This window comes from Carlito syrichta, unplaced genomic scaffold (assembly GCF_000164805.1).
Source record: "Carlito syrichta isolate Samal-C Ts95f unplaced genomic scaffold, Tarsius_syrichta-2.0.1 Scaffold133743, whole genome shotgun sequence".
NCBI lineage: Eukaryota > Metazoa > Chordata > Mammalia > Primates > Tarsiidae > Carlito > Carlito syrichta.
This window is the reverse complement of record NW_007077839.1, coordinates 343,687-368,997: the sequence shown is the minus strand read 5'-3', so window position 1 is coordinate 368,997 and position 25,311 is coordinate 343,687. Positions and strand designations below refer to the sequence as shown.

General features: G+C 35.0%; 1 protein-coding gene across 1 annotated transcript in view; it reads left to right on the top strand.

Annotated features, from left to right (window-relative positions):
• AP3B1 (adaptor related protein complex 3 beta 1 subunit) overlaps positions 1–25,311 on the top strand; it is a 245,200-nt gene that overhangs the window by 91,543 nt on the left and 128,346 nt on the right. The window contains exons 11-14 of the mRNA XM_008049368.2: positions 1,106–1,168; positions 4,712–4,844; positions 11,052–11,161; positions 21,812–21,988. Of these exons, the coding sequence (XP_008047559.1) occupies positions 1,106–1,168; positions 4,712–4,844; positions 11,052–11,161; positions 21,812–21,988 (483 nt within the window). The remainder of the gene's footprint in view (positions 1–1,105; positions 1,169–4,711; positions 4,845–11,051; positions 11,162–21,811; positions 21,989–25,311) is intronic.

Genomic DNA, 25,311 nt, shown 5'->3' with positions numbered 1-25,311 from the left:
AGTCCACTCACCTCAGCCTCCCAAAGGCGCGGGATTACAGACTGAGCCACCGAGCCCGGCTAGGTATGCTTATTGATGTTAGGTGGCCCCCACCCCCAGCAGTGTCTGGCTACTGCCAATCCCTTTCTTGTAGTATTATGATAAATGTTCAGGATCCACTTATGAACGAGAACATGTGGTACCCAGTTCTTTGTTTCTGTGTTAGATCACTGAGTATGATAGACTGTAAATCCATCCAACTTGAGAGATGGACTTTTAATTACACATTTCTTATACTAATAAATCTAAAAGTGGGAATTTAAATGTCCAGGTATTTGGAATTGTATGAGAATATAGGAGAAAATCAAGAGAATTAATTGGTATTAGGAAAACAGAGGTATTAACATGAAGGACAGATTGTTTTCTAACTTTACTAATAAAAGACAAAAGTTCGTTGTAAAATGCTATAAAATAATTGTTACAAAATTTGGTAATAACTAATAAAAAAAGGCAAAGTCAAACTAGCTTAAACTCTTTAGAGTAATTAGATATAAGTTGTAAAGTCGGGACAAATAATTAGTGAAAATGTGAGATTCTTTTTTTCCTAATTATGTTTTAAGAACCAGCAATTGTCTAGTTTCTAATTGTGGACTTAAGAATAGAGACTAAGCCGGGCTCGGTGGCTCAGCCTGTAATCCCGCGCCTTTGGGAGGCTGAGGTGAGTGGATTGCCTGAGCCCGCGGGTTCGAGACCCGCCTGGGCAGCGAGACCTCATCTCTACAATAAATCAAAAAATCAGCCGGGCGTGGTAGCGCATGCCTGTAATTCCAGCTACTTGGAAGGCTGAGGCGGAAGGATCGCCGGAGCCCAGCAGGTCGAGGCTGCGGTGGCCGGGAGCGGCCACTGCACTCCAGTCTGGGCGACAGAGTGAGACTCCAACTCAAAAAAAACAAAAGAAAAGAAAAGAATAGAGACTAAGTTCACCTGAAGAGTATAACGCTTCACCACACTGGTGACAATATGATTTTTTAAAAATAGATGTTATCTTTCAACTATATGCCTAACCTATATCATGTTCAAATTGGTACCTCTTTTTAAATGTGTACTTTCTCTTTTTCTACTTTAGCTTGAAATTTTGACAAACTTGGCAAATGAAGCCAACATATCAACTCTTCTTCGAGAATTTCAGGTTTGTGTACAATGCTAATTATAAAATAACTTCTAAAACGTACGTTCAATCTTAAATATATATCTTTCTCAATCTAGAAACATCTAATTGTGTAAATAACAGTGATTTGAGACAAGACTGCCAACTAAGATGTTCATAAATTTCCAAGAATAAACATTAACCATAAATTTGTTGATTTAGGGAAATGGAATAATAGTCCCTTTTATATTTTCATAGAACTTGAAAGACATTGGTTTATAATTCTGTCTTTGTTTGAAATTTTATTTCTGGTAAAGATTTTGTATTTTTGTGCTGTCATTATTGGTGGTCCTTTCTATATTCGACATTCATGAAAATGGCTTTGTTTCTTACCTGATTATCCCTATGTGATTGACCTATCACTATTTTGGAAACTGACCCCTTATCCTCTTGGATAACTAAAAACAATTTTGGTTTATAATGATCCACCATGATTTTTAAAATTGTTTAATTGTTGTTCTTGTTTTGATTTGTTTGGTTGTGTTTTTAAACCATGTGTACTGATGCATGGACATCTTTTTAGTTGCACGTCCCCAAAAAACACTGTTCAAAAATTTCTTCATGGACATTATGTCCTTTATGATGGAAGAGTCATCCCTGAAGCCTTATTGGTATAGCGCAGCCATAGAAAACTTTATATCAGTATTATGAGTTTTACATTCTTTCACCAGTTTTCTTAACAAAAACGTATCACATGCTATATACTAATCACAGGGTTTTCATCAGTCTCCAACTTTTATAGGATTATTTGTTAGTATAATTCTTCCATAAGCCCATATTAAATTTTTTATAAGGATATAGACAATATAGACATTATTCATTTTTAGCTATGTGATTTTTAAACCTTTTTCAGGAATAATAGAATATTATGGTATGCCTGTGATTTATATTTTCATAACTGCGTTACTCTACTTCCGTGCTGTATGTTTTTCTAGAAAAATTTCTTACAAAATTAAGATGTCTTTAAAACTCACATTTATATGCCAGAAAAAGATCTTATCGAGTAATCTTATAGCTATGATCCATAGCTTTTTGCTTTTCATCCATTTGCTTTTCATTCTTATAATTTTGTTTATTTATTTTCAAGTTTTGGTCTTAGTATTTGCTCATGTATGTCCATTTTCCTATTATCCTGTGTAATCTCTCTCAAGTCCTCTCACTGTTGTTTTTTTTTTTTTTTAGAAAGAGAGACAGGGTGTTGCTTTCTCACCCAGACTGGAGTGCAGTGGTGCAGCTCATTGTAACTTCCAACTTCTGGGCTCGAGATCCTACTGCCCCAGCCTCCCATGTAGCTGTAACTATCAGCACACACCACCACACCTGGCTAATTTTTTGTTTTTTTGTTTTGTATGTGTGTGGAGACAGGGATCTTGCTGTCTAGCCTCCCAAAGCTCTGGGATTATAGGTAGGAACCACTATGCCCAACCTCATTGTCCACTTTTTGCTAATGTCCTGGGATTGTAGGAAGGGAGTCTTAGGTAATCTTGTGAATTTGTTTGGTTGTATAGAGGCTACACACTAGACCTGTTTGAGAATATAGGTGATCTAGTCCATTCAGTATCAGGATGTTTAATAAGGTTCATGTTTTAGTCAGACTTTTAACTATGTTCTTTCTTCATGCATTCTTTTTTTTAATTTTTAATTTTAAAGATGTGAGGTACAATTCAGGCTTAGGTACATAAGTGGTCATTGTGCAGGTAAAGTTTGGGACTCCCTTTGGCCTTCTCTATCTGGTTTGAGATCAGGAATTCTTATTGATGTTATGTGCCTCTCCCCTCCCCTGGCAAATTCCCACTACTGCCAATCCCTTTCTTATAGTATTGTGGTAAATGTTCAGGGTCTGCTTATGAGTGAGAACATGTGGTAGTCAGTTCTTTGATTCTGTAATAGATCACTGAGTATTACAGACTCTATATCCATCCAATTTGCTGTGAAGTTCATAGTTTTGTCTTTCTTCGTGACTGTGTAATATTCCATTGTGTACATGTATCACTTTTTTTTAATCCACTCCACTTTTGATTGGCAGCACAAACATGGGTTGGTTCCATGTTTTTGCTATTGTGAATAGTGCTACAATAAACATGTGTGTGCAGGTATCTTTTTTATAGAATGATTTGAGTTCTGGGTATATTCCTAGAAGGGGAGTACTGGGTCATATGGAAGGTCAATTTTTATATCTTCAGGAATCATCACACTGTTTTCCATAGAGGTTGTACTAGTTTACGCTCCTACCAACAGTATAGAAGCGTTCCCTTTTCCTTGCATCCTCTCCAGCATCATGTATTCATTTTTATCACTGTCTAAATTTGTACCTTATATCCATGTTTGTGTGTTATTTTAATAGTTATGCAGTTTGTTTTTAATAACTTTTTCGGTAAAATTCTTCTAAAGACTCATGAATATATTTTTTAGTTGAAAAAATTAACTAACCTGTTCGGGAACAGTGTAAGTACAATTGTTATTGCCTTTGTGGAACTACGAAAATTTAATTTGTTTCTTCATCACTTAATCATCTTCTTAGTACCCTTTTCACTAAATTTGTGTATTTTTTAGATATCTTTAGGTTTTTCTCCCCCAATTTGTTATTTAGACACCATTTAAATGTATACCCTTTTTTGCATTTAAATAACCTTAGTATTAGTTCTACATTTTGTACTTCTCATTTAGGTTGGGAATGTTACTTACAAATTTCAGATGTAAATGGGATATTAATTCCTATGTAAACGTGATATAAAATATAAATATGCATGTTAGAAATACATTTATTTCTGTAAACAATGAAAGCTTAGTTTTTAAATTAGGAGAGTTCTAAACTAAGTGAAATTCTCTAGGGCTATTATAAATTTTGTAAAGATCTCTTAACTTCCTGTTGTTAAATCAGTGATTTATTTCTTTTTAAAAATTTGTATATATAAATATACTATTTAGTGTATCTTTAAAGTATGCTTTCGTAGAAAACCTATATTAAAAGTATATTTTGTTAAAAACTGAGCAGTTATATAGTCTTTATTGAAATGCTGCTCACTATTGTAGCTTTTGTTGTAGCTTTAGAACCATTGTGATGCATTTTGAAAGTAAAATGTCTATAAATAGCATACAGGTCCTTTTCTTCCTTTTCTTCCAATTTTAGGTTTAATGTCTGAAAAAGTGGCCTCTTTTTTCATAGATTCACAGATGCTGCTGGTAAATGAACTGAAACCTCCAAAGAGAGAGCTCTCATCATCCCTTTCAACCTTGCACTTAAACTAATTGCTGTCTTTGGGTGATTGTTCCCTCCTATGTGTTTTGGAATCTCAAGCCACTGTGGCCACAGGTGAATGAGCCTGGCTTGAAAAAGTGCTTCTGTAGGTACATTCTTTAAGTAAAAAAAACAAAACTAAGTTAATCTAAGTCATCATTGGGACCTTCTGTTGTGCTTATGAGAAGATTACATATGCTAGAATTCTTATATAGTGACAAAACTTAATTGGGTTTGGTTCACTTGATAGTATCAGTGTACAAACTAATTGAAATAATGTCTTTTAGACCTATGTGAAAAGCCAGGATAAACAATTTGCAGCAGCCACTATTCAGACTATAGGCAGATGTGCAACCAACATCTCAGAAGTCACTGACACGTGCCTCAATGGCCTGGTCTGTTTGCTGTCCAACAGGGATGGTAAGTTCAATTTCACTTTATTTTCAACTGACTTATAATTGAAATATTTTTGGTATTTTCTGTAAGTTGTAACCTTTATTAATCTTTGTACTTTAGCTTTTTTTGTGTGTCAGTAGTATGGTCACAATAAGTAGCGTTTTATCCTTGAAATGCACATAAATGCACACATTCTGGTTTCCTGGTGTTAGTAAGTTAGATAATTAACTAGCAAACAGTATTTGTTTTGCTGCAACAGACCTGAGTTTAATTTCTTTGTTTTACTTCTTTGCAATTTAATCACCTTCATTGTGTGTCCTTTCTGTTTTACTGCTTTTTAATGTTATATAAGTTATGCATAATATTGGTTCACCTGCAGAGGGTGCTAGAAGCAGGCAAATGACTTTATAACTTGGAGAGGTAGCTAGATCAAAAGTGTTAGATGTGTATCTTCAACAATTTTTTCTCAGAAATTAATTCACCTAATAATTTTATATTCAAGGTTAACTAGATTTAAAAGCCATCAATTTGGAACAGCATCATCTTTTAAAGCCAAACACTGTCTAAGTGTTTGGTAAAAGTAGATAGATAATATTCAATGAAATATGTCATCTAGATTTTGTATTGTTTTGTGGCAGAGTGTCAGTTATCTCTATGTGTATGACTTTAGACTAAATGGGACCATTTAGAGAAAAGAAGAAAAACAAGTCAACTTTCACCTTTAAAATAATTTATTTAGAGGATTTTTATTATTGCTTATCACTGTATAGTTGATTAAAATGAGTTTTTGGATTTTTTTAAGGAAGAGCATAATTTTCCATGTAAAATAATGGATATTACTTGTGGAATTTAAAATATAATCATGTCATGTCTAGATATTGACGTATATATCAATAGCCATGAAGTAGAATATAACAAAATTGATTATCTTTTATATTTTATTTGAAAAATATCTTTTTACTATAATAATCCTATTATTCCTAATTATCTTTTCTCACATGTAGATCTCTTTAGAAAACTGTAAAATTGTTGAAAGTACTTCTGATGGAAAAAATTTATTCCCAAATAGCATTAATTTTTGTTGTGAACATTAAAATTTTATAAATTGAGGATATTATTATGGATAGAACATTTTTCTACATGTAGTATTAAAACCCCAAGGTTAGGCATGGTGGCTCATACCTGTTATCTTAGTCCTTTGGGAGGCCAACACAGGGGGATCACTTGATACCAGGAGTTTGAGTCATCCTGGGCAACAAAGCTAGACCTCATCTCTACAAAAAATAGAAAAATTAACTGAACTTGGTAGTTTGTGCCTGTAGTGCCAGCTACTCTGGAAGGTGAGGCAGGAGGATCACTTTAGCCAAGAAGTTTGAGACTATGGTAAGCTGCTCTCCAGCCTGGGCAACCGAGTGAAACCCTGTCTAAGAAAATAAAATGAAAATAAATAAAAACTCCAAATTAGTGCCAACAAAAATTATCAAAGAGATAGATTGAAAAATATTGTCTACATAAAATAACGAGAGGAGATAGATGATACATATCATTTTATCTATTTCTGTTTTTAACAGTAACAGTCCTTTTTGTCTCTGTTTTATGTCAAGCTTTAAAATTTGACTTTAAAAACATGTTTTTAAAATTTTTCTATATCTTTAATAATGACGTTCTATGTGACTAAATAAAATACCCTCCTTGGGAAGATAAAGTCATAACATTAAAGGTTATGAACAAATGTTTACCAGGGTAATTGTTCTTTTACAATTTATTTGCATACAAAAAGCACCCGAAATTAGTTAGAACATTTATTAGTTCTTTCAAATACAAAATATATTCAAGTGTTCTCAGTTTTGTTTTTTGACTCTTTTTTTTCCTGATGGAAAAATTATAAGCTGTAGATTTTAAAGCATGATTTGTTTTGTCTTTAATTTCTTAAAAAATATTTGTTGACTTTGAGTTAAAAGATATATATTCTACCCTTATAGCACTGTTTAGGAAATAATAGATTGTTTTATAATTAGGTAATGGGAGACCAATAAAATATATAATCAAAAGTTGGAGGATTTATGATTTAAACCCTGACACTTTAATGTTTAGTTTTTTGTTTTGGTAAATCAAAACTCTTTGTAGCCATGGGTTTTTCCTGTAGTTTGAATATCAACAAATGTAAATTGAGGTGTCCAGGTTCTGGTTGCATCATGATCATTAGCCCGTGAAACTTATCAATTATCTCTTTATCATACATGCTACACCATTTTTTTGTAATTTGAAAATCTGACTCAATAAAAGTGAGAGGTAAAACAAATGAGGTGAATGTTTATATTAAAATTAGTAACGTAGAAGAAAGTAATCATAATTTTATCTTTAAAATGGCCACCCTGACAATAGCACTCCTTTCTATTAACAGATTTACTTTTAGGAATAAATACTATGAATAAAACCTGAGTTTCTTTAAATTCTGTAAGATCCTTTGAGGCTCTAGGAGTTAGTGGTTCTTGGATTTCATGGTGAAATGAATACCTCATCATCTCTTTAGATAGTGAATCTTTAAACCTCAGGGATAGCATTTAGGGTCCAATGTTTTTAAATGTTTATTGTAGTTCTCTTGAACCTGTAGTGGTGTGTGTGTGTGTTTGAGGACCTTTTTAAGCAGACTCAAAACTTGCCCTAAAACAGTCTATTCTCTCTCTCTAATATTAATTTGATTAACAGATTCCTTAAAAACCTTTAGTAGGAGAATCCATTTTTCAGTTGACTTAGGATAGTTTAATTGACTAAAGTAATTCATTTTAGGTAGCATAGTAGCAAAACTTGCTTGTCTGAATAACTTATTGCCATCTGCTGTAAACCAAAAGGATTGGGACAGAAGACTTTTTTTTTTGCCTAGTTTTTAATAATTCAGTAAGTGTTTTACTAAGGACTTGACTCAGTTTAGATATTTAATAAATGTTGAATACATTAATAAGATATACATTTACTTATAAAAGGTTCCTGCCTTTAAGGAGCTCATAGTCTAATGGAGAGAGATAGTAATATAAAACAAGTGTATTATAGTTTTCCCATATACTGGCCACGACCTCTGTTACCATTGCTTGTTTATGTGTAGAACTAGACTACTTGTGTTTGAATTAATGTTAATGTCTATCTTGAGTAACTTAGTCAATCTACCTGAGCACCAGATTCCTAATTTGCAAAATGGGTATAATAGTAGACTGTACTTAGACTTCGTTCCATTAAGTTTTGTTGAGGACAAGGAGGAAGCTAGGAAAGGTCCAGAGCATAGGGTTAATTTGTGCCTTTATTGGAGTATCACCACAGTGCTGAGGTCTTTGGAAACCAAGAGGTAGCATGAAGGAAAAGTAGAGTAGAATTACTGAATGGAATGAGGAGGCGCCTGTGGTAGGCAGAATAATGATGTCCCAAAGATGCCTGGGTCCTAATGCCCAGAACCTGTGAATATGTTAAATTACATGGCAAAAGGGACTTTGCAAATATAATTAAGGTTCTAAAGATGAGGAAATTACTTGTAAGGGTCCAATGTTATTAGATGGGTCTTTATAAGAGAAAGACAGAGGCAAGAAAGTCAGAAAATGCCAGAAGTTCAAGGTGATGTGAATGTTGAAAGGTGTCCTTGGACCAAGGTAGGTAGGTAGTCTTGAGAAGTTGGAAAAGGCAAGGAACAGATTTTTCCTAGAACCTCCAGAGAGAACTTAGCCCTGTTGACATCTTGATTTTAGCTCTGTAAAACCCGTATGTTAGACTCCAACTCTAGAACTGTGACATGATAAATGTATGTGGTTTAAGATACTACATTTGTAGTAATCTGTGACAGCAATACTAGAAAACTAATAGCATTAGAGCATAACTGATGCCAAATACATATTTTACCTGTAGCCAATCCTGCTTCTGCATGTAGAGAATTAAGAATATGTGGCATTTTTTCTTAATCAGGCTAATTTTGCATTAACAGATTGTTAAAAATATAGGTTTTTATGCTATTGATTTTTTAAAACCACACTTACCATATTTTGCTTTGCATAGTATTTACGTAACCATTTTACATTTTCTACTAGTGTTGTGTAAGTTTGATGAAGGCAGAGTTTCTTTCTGATTTACTTTTGTTTTCCTCATAGCACGTACCAAGAGGTAGTCTTTATGGAGGTAATACCTGCTAATAATAACATAGAACATTATTACAGATAGAATGGTATGTTTTGGTTCTGAGTTTGAATTCTGGACAAAGTCATATAATGCCCATGTATATCTCTTTCTTCTTTAAAATGGTAATAAGGTACCTACCTTGTGTTATTGTAAGAAGAAAATGAAATATGTCATTTTGTAAACTAAAGAATTAATATTAGTTAAATTTTAGCTAATATTTATCATTCCATTGGGAAAAGATATTCAGTTTGAAATACATGTTTAGTAATGATTATAATGATGATAAATTTTATTTACATTTTTTGAAGGGAGTTAGGATAAGAAAATACATTTTAGTGAAAAAGAGTAATGGGACACAAATTATGATGTTTCTGGTATAGTATTAGAATAAACCTTTGTAATATATGCCAGGGGAATCTCGAGTGTCTTTAAAGCTTAATTAATCAAAAAAGTACTAATAAGTAAAGGCAATATTGATTTATGTTACTTGGCATCAGTAACATTAACACTAGTTTATGTAAGAGTCATTGCATAAGGTCAGGTGCCCAGGTGAGTTATATTACATTTCCTTACTTGTGCCACCAGAGAAACTGGACCACTGATTGGCCACTTTAGAATGATAACTCAATCCCATTAATCCCAATTTAAGGATCTGTTTCTTAGCCACTTTCAGTAGTAGTTAATACTATTAGTTAAGGCCTTGGCAAGAAACAGATGGCACACCAGAAAGAGATGCTTGAAGAGAATTCAGTAAAGGAACTATTTATAAGGTGTGGGCAGGATTAAGGGAAATCATCATGGGATCATGTAATACCCTGGGGCTAACAGGCTAGCAACAGTGGAAAGCCTTTACCAAACCTATGATTGAAGGCAAGGGGCATGAGGAGCTATAGCAGTTAGTTACCAGACCCGCAGGAGAGAGCCATTCCCAGGACCTGAGACCTTTAGTCAGGGATTGCATGTGATACCAGGGAAGTGGCAGGGGAGGGATCCAGGATAATGTATAGTTTCTTCTCCTTCTCCTTGATCTCCTGCTGATGCTTTCGGTTGACTTAACAGAGCCAAAAGGAGCAAGAGAGTGTTGTTGATGAAGTTTCCAGATTGGCCTCTGAGGGCACAGGGTTGGAGAGAGAAAGGCACAGTGGATTTAGGGGGCAAATGGAAACAATCCAGCTTTCAGTCCCATTCTTTCTGGCTTTGAAGTCCATGCTATTTAATCTATAGTAACCTCTTTCCTACTACTACTAATCTTTACTGCTTGCTTTGCTGGACATACCACTTAAGGAAATTTTTTTAGTTTGTTGTTTTCTGTAGAATAGAGAAAATGCTATTTAGATTGTAGTTATTTGGTTACCACTGTATAATTAGTAGGAATCAAAGAGCAATATTTGAGAGATCTGGATAAAAGCCAGAGACACAGAATACTATGGTGAACAGCATAATCTAATCTCTATTGCTTTCCAGACCTAAAGAAGCAGAGATTACAAAGCGGTAACAGAAGCTGGGAGACAGCAATAGAGTCTAGAGATTAATGTGAACTCTTCAACCCCCCAAATATAGGAGTATACTCATGGTTATACTTTTTACCTAATGTTTTGTTTTTGTTTTTTTTTTGAGTCAGAGTCTCACTCTGTCACCCAGGCTGGAATGCAGTGGCTTGGTCACAGCACCCCAGCATCAACTTGCTGGGCTCAGGCGATCCTTCCGCCTCAACCTTCCAATTAGCTGGAACTATTGGCACGTGCTACCACTCCCAGCTAGTTTATCTATCTATCTATCTATCTATCTATCTATCTATCTATCTATCTATCTATCTATCTATCTATCTATCGATATATAGTAGAGACGAGGTCTCACCAAGTTGACCAGGCTGATCTTGAACCCCTGGGCTCAGGCACTCCTCTCGCCTTGGCCTCCCAAAGTGCTGGGATTACAGGCTTGAGCCACTGAGCCTGGCCTACCTAGTGTTTTAAGTCATGTAGGATGTTTTGCTAATTAAGTTTATATTTTACTAAGCATATTGCATTTGAATCGAATTATACATATTTAATATGAATAATCTGTCTTTTTCAGAAATAGTTGTTGCTGAAAGTGTGGTTGTTATAAAGAAATTGCTGCAAATGCAACCTGCACAGCATGGTGAAATTATTAAACATATGGCCAAACTACTGGACAGTATCACTGTGAGTATCAATTAAGAGATGTTTGCTAAATTGTACCCAGTGTGTTATCGTGTCATTAAAATAAGTGGTCATCCTGAAGGGTAGTAGTTAGGAGAGAAGAACTGTATGGATTTAAATTCTGGTTCTAAGTTCTCAAACTGTTGTAGGAGGGCATTTACACCTCTGAAAGGAGCAGAATGGAATGAACCCTTCAATGTTAGGTTAGAATTGGAGGCTGGGGTCAGTGCCTCAGCCTGTCATCCCAGCACTTTGGGAGGCCGAGGCGAGTGGATTGCCTGAGCCCGCGAGTTTGACACCCGCTTGGGCAACTTGGTGAGCCCTCGTCTCTGCATTAAAATAAAAAATAGCTGGGTTTGGTAGCGCATGCCTGTAGTACCAGCTATTTGGAAGGCTAAGGTAGAAGGTTTGCTGGAGCCTCGCAGGTTGACGCTGGGGTGACCACGAGCATGCGTGCTGCTGCACTCCAGCCTGGGTGAAGGAGTGAGACTCCAACTTAAAAAAAAAAAAATTGGAGGCAGCAATGTGAACTCAATGGGTTTTATATATAGATAATTAGATGTCGTGTGAACGTATAATGCACATTTGTATCACATGAATTTGAAAATGAATATATAGACTTCTGTTCCTTAGTTCTGTCCTTTGTGTAGGCCTAGGAACAATAATACCCCAGTATGAGTGAGCACACCTGTGTCCAAGGCTTTTTTTATTGAAATATAATTTTATACCTTTGAAGTGTGTAATACAGTAGTTTTGGTATACTCATAAGATTGTGCAACCAATTGCTACTATGTAATTGCAGAGCATTGTCATCACCCCTAAAAAAACTCATACCTGAAAAATATCATACGCCAACTTCCCTTTACTTTTTTTCCTAGCTGCCACTAGTCTACTTTCTGTCTCTATGGATTTGCCCCTTCTGGACAATATGTGGTCTTTTGTTTCTGACTTCCTTCACTAAGCATGTTTTTATGTAGAATATAGTACTTCATCCTTTTTATGGTAGATCTTGGTTTTTAAATACACTCCACTTAAGGAATCCAATACTCCTCAGAGAAATGGCTCATTTCAGAGCTGGGGGAAAACTAGTGGGTGAAAATGTGAGGAGTATCAGAATATTTACAGTCTCAAGGTATATCCTTGTAAGATACATTAAATTATGAAGGTTAAAATAGTGACTTAAAATGGAGAAACCTAGCAGATGCATGAACGTAGTTAACATTGGCAGTAATGGGATCATGTACCTTCTGATGTGATACATGGAAAAGAATTCAGCATCAAAGCTATTACATTCCTGCCAAAAGTGAATGATTTGAATCTAATCATTCCGAAAAATGAGACAAACCTAAATTGAGGGTATTCTACAAAATATAACTGGGCTGTATGCTTTAAAAATGTCAGTGTCATGAAATGCAAAGAAAAATTCAGATACTTTTCCATATTAAGAGACTAAAAGGATATGGCATACTATGCAACATAAACTTTTTTTTTTTTTTTTTAAGAGACCAGGTCTCACTTTGTTGTCCAGGCTGGCATGCAATGGCATGATCATAGCTCACTGCAACCTCAAACTCCTGGGCTCAAGCCATCCTCTCACCTCAGCCTCCCACGTAGCTAAGACTACAAGCACACACCATCATGCTCAGCTAATTTTTAAAATTATTATTAGTTTTTTTAGAGATGGGACCCACTAAGTTGCGCAGGCTAGTCTCAACTCCTGGTTTCAAGTAATCCACCCATCTTAGTCTCCTTTAAAGTGCTGGGACCACAGGAGTTAGCCACCCCACTTGTACAACATATGTTTTTGTTTTTTCTTTTTCTATAAAGGATATTTTAGGAACAGTTGGAAAAATCTCAATAAAATCTGTAGATTAGATAATAGTATTGGTTCACTGTTTAATTTCCTGATATTAAAATTATTTTACCGTGGTTATGTAAGAGTATTCCTTTTTGTAGGAAGTTTACACTCAAGTATCTTGGGGTTGAACTGCAACTTACAGTTAAGAAAACAAAATGCGTGTGTATACCAGAGAGATAACTAACATAAATGTAGTGAAATGTTAACATTTGAGGAATCTAGGCGAAGGATATCTGGAAATTCTTTTTACTCTTCTTGTAAACTTGGAATTATGTTTCAAAAAATTAAACAATAAACCGGGCTCGGTGGCTCAGCCTGTAATCCCGCGCCTTTGGGAGGCTGAGGTGAGTGGATTGCCTGAGCCCGCGGGTTCGAGACCCGCCTGGGCAGCAAGACCTCATCTCTACAATAAATCAAAAAATCAGCCGGGCGTGGTAGCGTGCGCCTGTAATTCCGGCTACTCGGAAGGCTGAGGTGGAAGGATCGCCGGAGCCCAGCAGGTCGAGGCTGCGGTGGCCGGGAGCGGCCACTGCACTCCAGTCTGGGTGACAGAGTGAGACTCCAACTCAAAAAAAAAAAAAAATTAAACAATAAATATTAGTACCAACTCCATCACTTTCCAGCTTTTTACCCTTATGTTAAAATCTGTATACTTTACTTTTCTTGTCTGTAAAATGGTAATAGTACCTTGTACTATTACCTATGTTATAGTATTGGTGTATTATTTAAAATATATAATACTCTTCGAACATTGGCACATAGTAGCATAAGTGATTGTTAGGTCTTCATGTTCTTCTTCCCTTTAAACTGAAGTTTTTGAAAGAATTATCTGAAAAGCATTTCATTCCCTTCCCACAAACTCTTCAACCCATCATGGTTTGATTTTGACTCCTCAGCACTCTATTAATTATTCCTTTTCCAAGGTTACTGTCTCCTTCATATTAAATCCAGTAGGTGCTTTTCTGTTCATATCTTCCTTAATATTCTGTTAGCAATTGACTTCATGAACTACTACTTCCTTTTAAAATAGTCTTTCTTCATGGTTTCTGTGATTCTGTACTCTCCTGTTTTTTTTTTTTCAAACCTCTCAACCATTTCTTTTGCATTGTGTTTGCCTTTTACTCTGCTTGTCCCTTAAGTGCTGGTTAAAATTTTGCCAGCTAATGTTCTGTAACAAATAGGGTTGCAGTTTAGGGAGGAGTATATTATTTCCTTCTTGGAGATGGGGTAATCTATACTCGTAGTTTCTTTAGAGGGATCATATTTGTATAGTGAATAGTAACGGAGCACTTGTTTTAGAGCCCACCAGTCAAGACCAATTTTGAATATTCCTAGGTGCAAAATTTTCTTTCCCTTAGGGTGTTATTAAAGCTTGCAGGGCATTTATGCAGTTACCTTAAGAATGTAAGGCTCACAGGAGTCACTTAGCATCTGAGCTTCTACTACATCTCTCACCAGAGTTTGTTTCCATATCTATTCTCATTATTGATTCTAATAATTAAGACCAGGACTTCTCATAAAGATTGTATGTGAGGGATGTAGGGGTTAAGAGTGATTTGGAAACCAGATGACTTGGATTCAGATTTAGTTCTACTTTGTACTAGCTTTGTGAACTTAAGTGACTTGACTTCTCAGTGCTCTAGTTTTCTCATCTGTAAAATGGAGACCATATTACTAACAACCTTACAGTTCTATTGTGAGGAACAAATAAATCAATGCATGTGAAGCACATAGAACAGAGCATATATACATATGTATATATATTTTTTGAATTAGGGTTTTGCTCTGTTGCTAGGTTGGAGTGCAGTGACACTATCACAACTCATTGCAGTCTTGATCTCCTGGGCTCAGGCTATCTTTCTATCTCAGCCTCCCTGGTAGCTGGTGGCATGTGCCACCATGCCTGACTAATTTTTAAAATTTTTTTGTAGAGAGAGGTCTTGCACTGTTGCCTAGGCTGGTCTCAAACTCCTGGGTTCAGCAGTCCTCCTGCCTCAACCTTCCAAAGTGCTAGGCTCACAGGTGTGAGCCACTGCACCCAGCAAAATTTAATATTTTTGAAGAAGACAAACTTGATGATAGGGTTTAAATTTTATAAACTTTCTTGTTGCCTCTTTTATATTTTACTTATGTATTAAACATAACTTCTATAGAACATATCATTTGCCAAGCACTATTCTAAGCACCCTAAAAACATAAGTTATTAATTTTTAATAATAGCTCTCAAAGTAGGGTCTATTTGTATTCTCATTTTACGTATGAGGCACAAAGAGACTAAGCAACTTGCCCAAGGCCGCGTAGCTAGTAGGTGTACCTTCATAACCATTACATTATGCTGCGTCTCACTTCCATTTATAATCTATCTTTTAAATTATTTTATTTATATTTAATTATTTAAATTATTGTTTATATAAATATAATTATGTAAATTTGTGGGATCAATTCTCCCTTTTCTGTACTTAATTCGCATGCTTCCTCAGCAGCCTGGTCAAGATCATCTTATTGTTACTTTATTTTGCTTCCCCCAAATGATTGACAAATTGGAAATTAGATTGACATGGTCAGTGAGAAGTCTTGGTAATGAAGTGGGCATAATATAAGGAAAATTGTAATATCTAGAGCTGAAAACATTGAATAATCTATGGAATGGGATGAAATGGAGGTCATAATAAAAGGATTTTGAAGGTCTCATGGAAGGAAGAGCGTGGGAAGTGAAATTATTACGATATTCTCATCTTGTGTTAAAAAAAAAAGTAGTAAGGTGAAAATAGATTATCCTGGGGTAAAAATAGTGGGTTTTGGTGGGGGAAGCAGGTAATATCTTATTTACAAGTAATGGTAGAGAAGTATGTGTCTTATTATGTGAAGGAACTAGGAATGTGGAGTTGTACTCCCACACTTCTTATGCAAAATTTAGTTAAAACTTGTGTTAGTAAACTTGTTCTGATACTGTTCAGAAAGGAAGAGGCAATTATAAGAAGTGTTAGGACTTCAGGGACTATAGCTGTATATATATAAAACCTGTGACAGTATATAAGACCTTTAACAGGCAAACCTCAGACATTCTTGGAAGAAAAATTTGTCCCATTTGACTATATCCCTGTATGAGACTAGAGAATATTTTTGATTGAATCAACTTTATCTACAAAATTGTACTACTAGCCAAAATAGCTGTTGAGCTATTAACTAAATAAATATTTTCTTACAGCTCTATATTGCAAAGCTTGTTTTTGTTTTTGTCAGAAGATAACCATTAACAGAGTATATAGAAGTATGGGAATTTCAAATACACATGGGGGGGGAAAGGGAACAAGCAGCAACTTTACCAAACCAGAAAAAAATTAGCAAGAGAAAAGAAAGGAAAGAGAAATGTAAAATAAATAATAAATTTTTAAAATAATAAAGATAGAAGAAATAAAGTTAAATTATGCCCTACCTTGAATAAGAATGGACTAAGTTCTCTCATTAAAAGATAGACTTTCAAACTGGAATGAAAAACAAAAGCTAGCTAAGGGCATTTGTAATTAAAGCACCCTAATCAAGTGATAAATTTTGTAAATAAGAAGGCAGGAAAAGAGGTATATGTGCATATGAATAAGAAAGTGAGATCTACAGTTAACTTAGAGTACTTAACAAGATAAAAAGGAACATTATAAGATTTTAACAAGGCTAATTTACAAAAAAATGAACAAGCACAACCCTATTTGCACAAAAATTATGGTGACTACCAAATTAATGTGTAAAGGAAAATCTATTTGAAATGTGAGGATAAATTGATGAAATATAGTTAGAGTAGGTGACTTTTAAATATCTGCTCTCATATTAGACATTCCTAATAGACAGATATAAGTAAGGAGATAAACAATAGAATAATAGCTGATTTAATTAATATAGCTAAGACCTTATATTTCTTGAACAGATAATATCCACTATTGGTGTATCCATTGAACATTTTCAGGAAAATCAAGAATGTATTTGGATATGAAGAAAAAGTTGTTACTATTCATGTAACAGAGACAAGGAAGTAAGAAACAAGGCAATTAGGATTGGAGGTACAGATTACCCCAGAAGTAAGTGGTGAGGGACATAGCAGACATTAACTTCAAAGTCAGGAAAGAGGAATGAGTGACTAAATCTCCAGAGTCTCTGCTTCCTACAGTTGAGAGAGGTATTCACACAAGAACAGTAGCCAAGAGGAAACGAAATCAATTCTTTATTAATCTCACCAAGCACCTGATACCCTTCTAAGTATAGGCAAGTGGCTCTAAAATGTGAGACTTAAAATAGGAACCTGAAATGAGACCTCTGTCCTCCTGAATCTCTACCCATTTCGCTCTCAAACCTAAGGAAAAGCCAATCTGACCAGTGTCAGAGGACAAGGGAACAACTGTTTTCTCTCAGTGCCTGACATAGAGGGTCCGATCCTGGGTCCCTCTATGTTCTGGGAGGAGGGAGCCAAGAAGTGATAGCCAGATCTCTTCCCACCCTGGCCACCTCACCTATCCATAAAACAGAAGGTAAAAGGAAGTAGGAAAATGCGCCACTATGCATGGTGTGGACTAGGCAAGAGGATGTTCTGGATATATCCTGAAAAGTCCCACTTTTGAGGAAGCAGCAAGAGTCAGTAAAGGAACTTTTTCCCAGTGTGACAGAAGAATGGGGACAAGGGATAGTTCTCCATTTGGTTAATAAATAAACGTCACTGAGGTAAAGTTATTTGCCTACTTGATATACAATCTGGGATCAGAACCTGTCTTACTGGCTTGCTGGCCTATGTACCTCCTAATTTACCACACTCATTTTGTCTCTGCCCAGTGATCTAATGTGAATTCTGGTTTTGGACTTGGAGTTCTGATCCTGGTTCCACTATTGACAGGTGTGGGTACATTTCTTAATCTCTGTCTTATCCCAGTTTCCTCCTATATCAAGTGCAGATAATGGTAGAGCCTATTTCATAGGGCTTTGGTGATGATTGCGAAAATACTAAAGTTCTCAAAACAGTGCCTGGCATGTAGTAGGAGCTCAATAGATACTAGCTGTGTAATTTGTTTTAAAAAGAGAACAGAGTTTATCATATTCAAGACTTTGATTTTATTGGTTATTTTGTAAGTGTTGTAGTTCAAAATCAAAATTTAAGTTTATTCTACTCTGTGAATTCAGTCAAATTAAATAAATTTATCTCTATAGTACAGTCAGCTTACATGTTCTGATCATAGATATTTTATTCTTTGGCATGCCCTTCATTTGGATTAAATACTGGGTTTAGAGTAAAGTTCTTCCAGAATAAAACGCAAACTTCCATGAGGATGTATAACAGGATTTTACATATTGTTTATTGGAACAGGTGAAGATTTCATATTATAAACAAACAATTGAAAGCTGTTATTCCGTGAAGACTAATGAGTACTTTGAAATAGCACTTTATAAATTCCTTGCTCAGGTGTTCATTGAATGCCCGCCATTTTACAAGTTACCTACCCTTGCTCTGCCAGGCTAAGATTTTTTTTTTTTTAAAGACAAAGACTTTATTCAAGACTACAATCCAGGCTGAGCTTTTAATGCATATTGAGTCCAGGTACGGAATAGTAGATCTGGTTTGCTGTTGGTATGTATTTTGCTCAGTTGTCTACTGATTTTTGCCTTTGATAAATATAAACAAATAAAGCTGATGTTTTTGTAGAACTTACTTTAGACTATTGAACTGTGCAGTGAGCTGGTGTTGAAACACAGTAGCTCTTAAATTGAACTGCTTAAACAGTGATCAGTAAATTCTTTCTTGAAGTCTTTCTATAACTGCCATGGTGTGCTAGAATCATTATGTACTTTTGCTGGCAAATTAATGGGTTAAAATGGTGTGGAAACTGCCTTTTAGTAGAAGGATTGAAAAGTACCCTTGCTCAGGGCATTGAGAAGCAAAGCCATTTGCAACTAGTTTGTCTTTGAGAATACTGAAAAGCAGAGGGTCATAATGAAAACATTATATCATATATATGACCGTGTGTGTGTGTGTGTGTGTGTGTGTGTGTGTGTGTATGTGTATCTGTGTGTGGGTATTATGAGTTTGGTTTTAGTTCAATGTTTCTAATTTATTCTGTGGTTGAAAAGACTATAGAGAACAAAAGGTGACTAATTTTCTTACTTGTGCTTTTTTTGGTTTTCAAATTGTTGAAAGTAGTGGTTATGGATTCATAGTATCCATGGTATATAAATGAGAGTCCTATTAGCTTAATTGGGAGACAGAGGGAGGGCTGAAATCTGAAAATCTTAGAATTGATTCTAGCCAAATGCACAAAAATTTTGACTTTTTTTACCAAAGTTTGATATCAGTATATTTATATTTATATTATTTCTTATTGTGGTGAAGTTTTCTAAGTTTTAAAAATGCTTATTTGTGGATTTTATGAGCTCAGTTTTATAGAACTCTAAATCTTATCCTTACCACCACCACCTTGAGATTTTCATTTTATTAAGATTTATTGATTTTTAATTTTTTCAAAGAATTGTATTTTAAATGTATATATTATGAATGTTTACAGTATTCACATTTTTAAAATTTTTGAGTCAATGTCTCACTCTCACCTAGGCTAGAGTGCAGTAGCACAATCATGACTTATTGCAGCCTTGACCTCCTGGACTCAGGTGATCCTTCTGCCTCAGCCTCCTAGTACCTGCTACTACAGGCATGCACCATCACATCCAGCTAATGTTTTTATTTTTTTGTAGAGACGGGGTCTCACTTTGTTGCCTAGGCTGGTGTCGAACTCCTGGACTCAAGCAATCCTCCTGCCTCAGTCTTCCAAAGGGCTGAGATTACAGGCATGAGCCACCATGCCTGGCTGCATAGTCACATATTTTTATTTTAATCTTAGTATATTCACGAATATAAACAGTCTCTTAAAATCTTCTTTTTGGGGTTGTCTTTTTAATAGAAAAAGAGTGTTGTTACCAGAAGAAAATTGCTTAAAATGGAGTAATTGTGGTATGTCATAGAATTGTAATTTTTATACCAGCAGCATATAATAAAATATTTAAGAAAAATAAATCTAGCATAACTGAAATCTGAAGTTTCACATAAATTCTTATTTAGAAATACCTTTCATTGTGGCAGGCAACTTGAGTAGCTCTATTCTGGAAAATTTAATGTACCACTCAATTACTATTCTTTAGCCCAATTTAAAATAATAAATCAGGAGTAAAGTCTTAATGCAGTGTAACCTTTGGAACATTAGAAATAACCTCTTTCTTTCCAGAAATCAGCAATACAGTAAGGGTATCAATTTTATCACGTTGTATGAAGAGATTTGTAATAGCACATAGACCTTTTCTTTATTACATAAATACACTGATTTTTTTCTGTCTTACTAAACTTACATTCAATACTAATTTTTAAATGATTCTTTTGTAATATTCACAAGTGTATACTTTTTATTTTAAAGCTTTTTATCTCATTCTGATTCTGGTGAAAGACTTAACTTGGGGGTATCAGTATTTTTATATTATTTCATAAAATATATTATTTCATAAAATATATTCTTTCTTTTGAAAGAACTTGAGATGGTAGGTTTTGTGATAAAATGCTAGCTGTGGGACAGCCCTAATTCTCACTTTCTTTAAAAATCATACTGTGTATAGCTGTGAAACTACGCAGAAAATATTAAGATTTTATTTGAGAAATTATTAAAGGACTTCATAAAAAGTGTTATCTTTTCTTGTGATACACTTTTTAATGGTAGCCTTCTGCCTTCCATTTATTATAAAAAGCACATTTTCTATTCAAGTTGAAAATGCTCACAGAAACTAATTTACATACCCTCTCAAATTCCTTTTGGAATGAGGAGGATAAAAATAAACAAATAGTAATAAAATTAATTTGCATACTCAAAATGTTGGTCTTAATGGTACTGATGGAAGGTTTCCAATTTGTAGCACAGTAATGTCTTTAAAAAAAACTTATATTGAAATGTATTTTATTGAAAAACTATAGTGCCAAAATGCAATATTGGACAAATTTATCTTACCTCTATTTCTTTTGTTGACCAAATAACAGACCAGGATTCATGATTTTATCAGCAGACCTTGATGATCTTGTCAGTTTGATGTATTTTCAGTACTGTAGATGCAAATACATAGAGAACAATAACGATTTTGATTTGGAATCATAGTCTTTAATGAATCTGGTTTTTTCCTATACTATCCATGGGTTCTTAGGTGAACTTTGTGGACCACTTATTTCAAAATTCATCTTTGATGTTTCTTGAAACATAGATTCCTGGGTCCCACCACAGAAATACTATCTTAGAACTGATACTAGAAACCTGCCTTTTTATTAATAACTGTGGATGATTTTTATGGGCATTAAGGTTTGAGAACTGTTGCTATAGAGCAGGTTTCAGCAAACCTTTTGTATACATTGCTAGATAGTGATACTTTTCAGCTTTAAGGACCTTATGGTCTCATTGCAGCTACTCACTTCTGCCATTATAGTACAAAAGCAACAACAGACAATAATGAAACAAATGGCGTGGTCAACCAGTCTTGGTCCAAGAATTTACCAGTCTGATAGAATCTAGATTCCAGACCAATGGTTTTTCACTCTGAGGTCAGTTTTACTGAAAGTTTCCATGTGTTTATTTTTTGATAACTGAAGAAGATCCTTAAATACAGGAGTACTTCCTGGCTATGTATTTATTGAATTAATACATGTAAAACCATTATAATGTTTAAAATCTTTTCTATGTTAATATTAAGGAAAGTATGATAATTTTATTTCTAACTATGTAATCTGCTTCTCACAGGTTCCTGTGGCTAGAGCAAGTATTCTTTGGCTAATAGGAGAAAATTGTGAACGGGTTCCTAAAATTGCCCCTGATGTTTTGAGGAAGATGGCTAAAAGCTTCACTAGTGAAGATGATCTGGTAAAACTGCAAATATTAAATCTGGGAGCAAAGTTGTATTTAACCAACTCCAAACAGGTAAGAAGCAATCCTTGGTCAACCTATCTGACATGTACTTTCCTATTCACTTGAGTAGCTTATGTACTCTGTTAAGCAACTGAGGTCTGTTGTGCATTGGTCTGACCATTTAGCAATTCCTAGGTACCTATTTGTTTCAGGTTCTGTGTTAAACAGTAGTAGTGTAAAGCCTAGCAGGGGAGAAAAACAGATTTTTAAAAATGAAATAATATGTTGTAAGTGCTGTAATCGAAGTATTGAGATACAGCGGAATTATAGCATAATATTATTCAAGTCTGAAGTAGAAGATGAGAGGTCAGAGAAAGTTTTATAAAGGACAGGATTCTTGACCAAGGACTTGTAAGGAGTGGTTTACTGTATAGAATAAGGAAAGAGGAGAGCATAGGGTCTGAGTTGAGTAATGACATAGAATGGTGTTTTTAGGAAACTTTTAAAGGTGTGTCTGGAATGGTAGGTGCTATGGTTTGAATGTTTATGTCTGCCAAATTTCATATGTTGAAACTTGATGACCAGTGGCATTAAGAGGGTGAGGCCTTTGGAAGGTGATAAGGTGATGAGGGTGAAGCCCTTATGAATGTACTTTATGCTCTTGTAAAAGACACACTCTGAGAGCTAGATTGCCTCTCCTACCATGTGAGGACACAGTGAGAAGGTGCCATGTATGAGCTAGCAAGTGGGTGTTCACCAGACACCAAATCTCCAGGCACCTTGATATTGGACTTCCCAGCCTCCAGAACTGTGAGAAATACATTTCTGTTGTTAATAAGCTTCCCAATTTGTGGTATTTTGTTGTATCAGCCCAGATGGATTAAGATATTTGATAGTTTGAATATATTGAATGGCTTGTGTGCTCTGCTAAGTAATATGGGCTCTGTCTTACAGGTAAAAGGGAAACTTTTAAATGTTGGTATAATTTACTGGATTTGCATTTGAGAATATCCATTTTTTAAGTCTGTTGACTCTTTAAACAGTCATTGGTAAGAGGAATCATTTTTGCTTCTATGTATAAAACAGGTATTTTTCCTATATCTGAATTGCTGTTCTCCATGGGTGGAGGACTTGCTTATTTAGTATGACTGGAAGAGGATTCTTGATTTTTTGCAGTTGAGCCTTGGGTGAACTTTTTGCTCTCTGTCCTATCTATTTCTCTCCAATTTTCCTTTTCTCTCTGAGTCTTACTTTTGCCTTTGTGATTTTTTTCTCTGTTTCCCCACTGTCTTTGCATATTTTCCCCCACCAAAACTCTCTCTCCCTGGATACATCTCTGACACCCTTCTTCCCTTTACACCCTACCCCTTAGTGCAATTCAGTGTCTATGTCTGTCATTTTCTTCTCTGTTTATCTCTCTGTGTGTGTCTCTCTTTCTGTCTGCCTTTTCTGCCAGCCCATAGGCCACATTCATTCTCTAGTGATCTAATGCTTGCCATTCAGAGTCTTCAGGTTGATTCCTCAGATTCATCTGTATGTTTTGGGATTGTCTTTATACCTAACTGTGATATGAGTAGTATTATTTTGGCTTTTGCTGATTGATGTGCAAGATTTATAACCAGATAATTGCAAATAATGGAGCATATTTTCATGATTTAGATTTTACTTTACATTTTAAGCCACCTTTAAAAGGAATCTGTTAATCATTACTAAGTGTCTTGTAGATTTATTCAAACATTGAGATACTTTTTAAAAACTGAGTAGAGGGAAGAAGACTATTTTGCTATTGAGCTTTGCTTTTATTTATAGACAGGGTTTTTGTTGAACTCTTTGTTCACTAAATCTGTGTGGCAGGTTGAAGGTCAATATAATACCCAGGGTATTATGATTTTCTGACTGGTTTAGCTACTCTAAATATACCTAGGTTATAGATTATTATAAAAGAGAATTAATACAGAAATAGCATGTTAATAAAGACTTAACCAAACTGAATAAAGGGTCTATGTTTGGTTCTTTTCTTTGTAGCTATAAGTAACCAATAATGGAATGTAATTATCTTTATTTAGAAATTGTAATGTGCTCCATGTATTTTATCCATTGAATCTGAAGACAACATAGTTTGCATTCAGTTTTTTTTTTTCTTGAAATGTATTAATGAGCTGGGTTCGGTGGCTCAGCCTGTAGCCCTGTGCCTTTGGGAGGCTGAGGTGAGTGGATTGCCTGAGCCCGTGGGTTTGAGATCTGCCTGGGCAGCGAGACCTCATCTCTACAATAAATCAAAAAATCAGCCAGGCACGGTAGCGCATGCCTGTAATTCTGGCTACTTGGAAGGCTGAGGCGGAAGGATCGCCGAAGTCCAGCAGGTCGAGGCTGCGGTGACCAGGAGCGGCCACTGCATTCCAGTCTGGGCGACAGAGTGAGACTCCAACTCAAAAAAAAAAAAATTTATTAATCAAAGTTTTGGAACTCAGCTTCTAAAGTGTTTTGTTGTATATTTTAGAATGATACTTTTAGATTGCCATAGTAGGCTTAACCACCCCGTGTTGAAAACATGGAGATTTGGAAAAAACCCAGATTTCATGTAGCTCATTGTTTTTAAATGATTAAATATAAAAGTAGGTGAATAAAGTGTCCCATGGGGTTGTACTCTGTTGTTCAATATTTCTTATTTCTCAAGAAGAGATTGAGAGAATTCATGAATGAAAATTAAGAATGGTTTTAAGCATCATTGACTTGATAGTATTTTTTAAGTTGTGTGGTTCATAATCCATTGGACATGAGTCAGAAACTAAAATGATTGCTTTGACCAAAATGTAAAAAATTGTTTTCTCTACTTATTTATTTTAACCATATTTAAAACTAAACTAGTGAGACTAGACCACAATGTTCAGAGCCTGGTTTGCCATGACGTCCTGATACTTATTTGAAGACCTGAATTCCCTGTGTTGTAGATACTTCAGTGAGCATTTCCTGAATTTTTATTGAATTATTCAGTTATAGAGAACGTTGATTTTTATGAGATATAGCACTTGTATTTATTTGTTGCTTAAAAAATAATTGGAAGTAATATGGATGGATGTAGACACCATTATTGGTAGTGAAATAACTCGGAAACAGTAAAAAACCACATGCTTTTATTTATAAGTGGGAGCTAAACAATGGGTACACAGGAACATACAGAGTGGAAGAATAGACATTGGAGACTTTAAAAGGTGTGAAGGTGGGAGGTGAAGTGAAGGATGAAATGCTACCTTTTGGGTACAATGTACACTACTATGCAGGTGATGGGTACACTAAAAATCCAGACTTCACCACTGTGCAATTTATTCATGTAACACAACTGCATTTGTACTCCTAAACCCATAAAAATATAAAGTAAGAAAAATTAGAATATA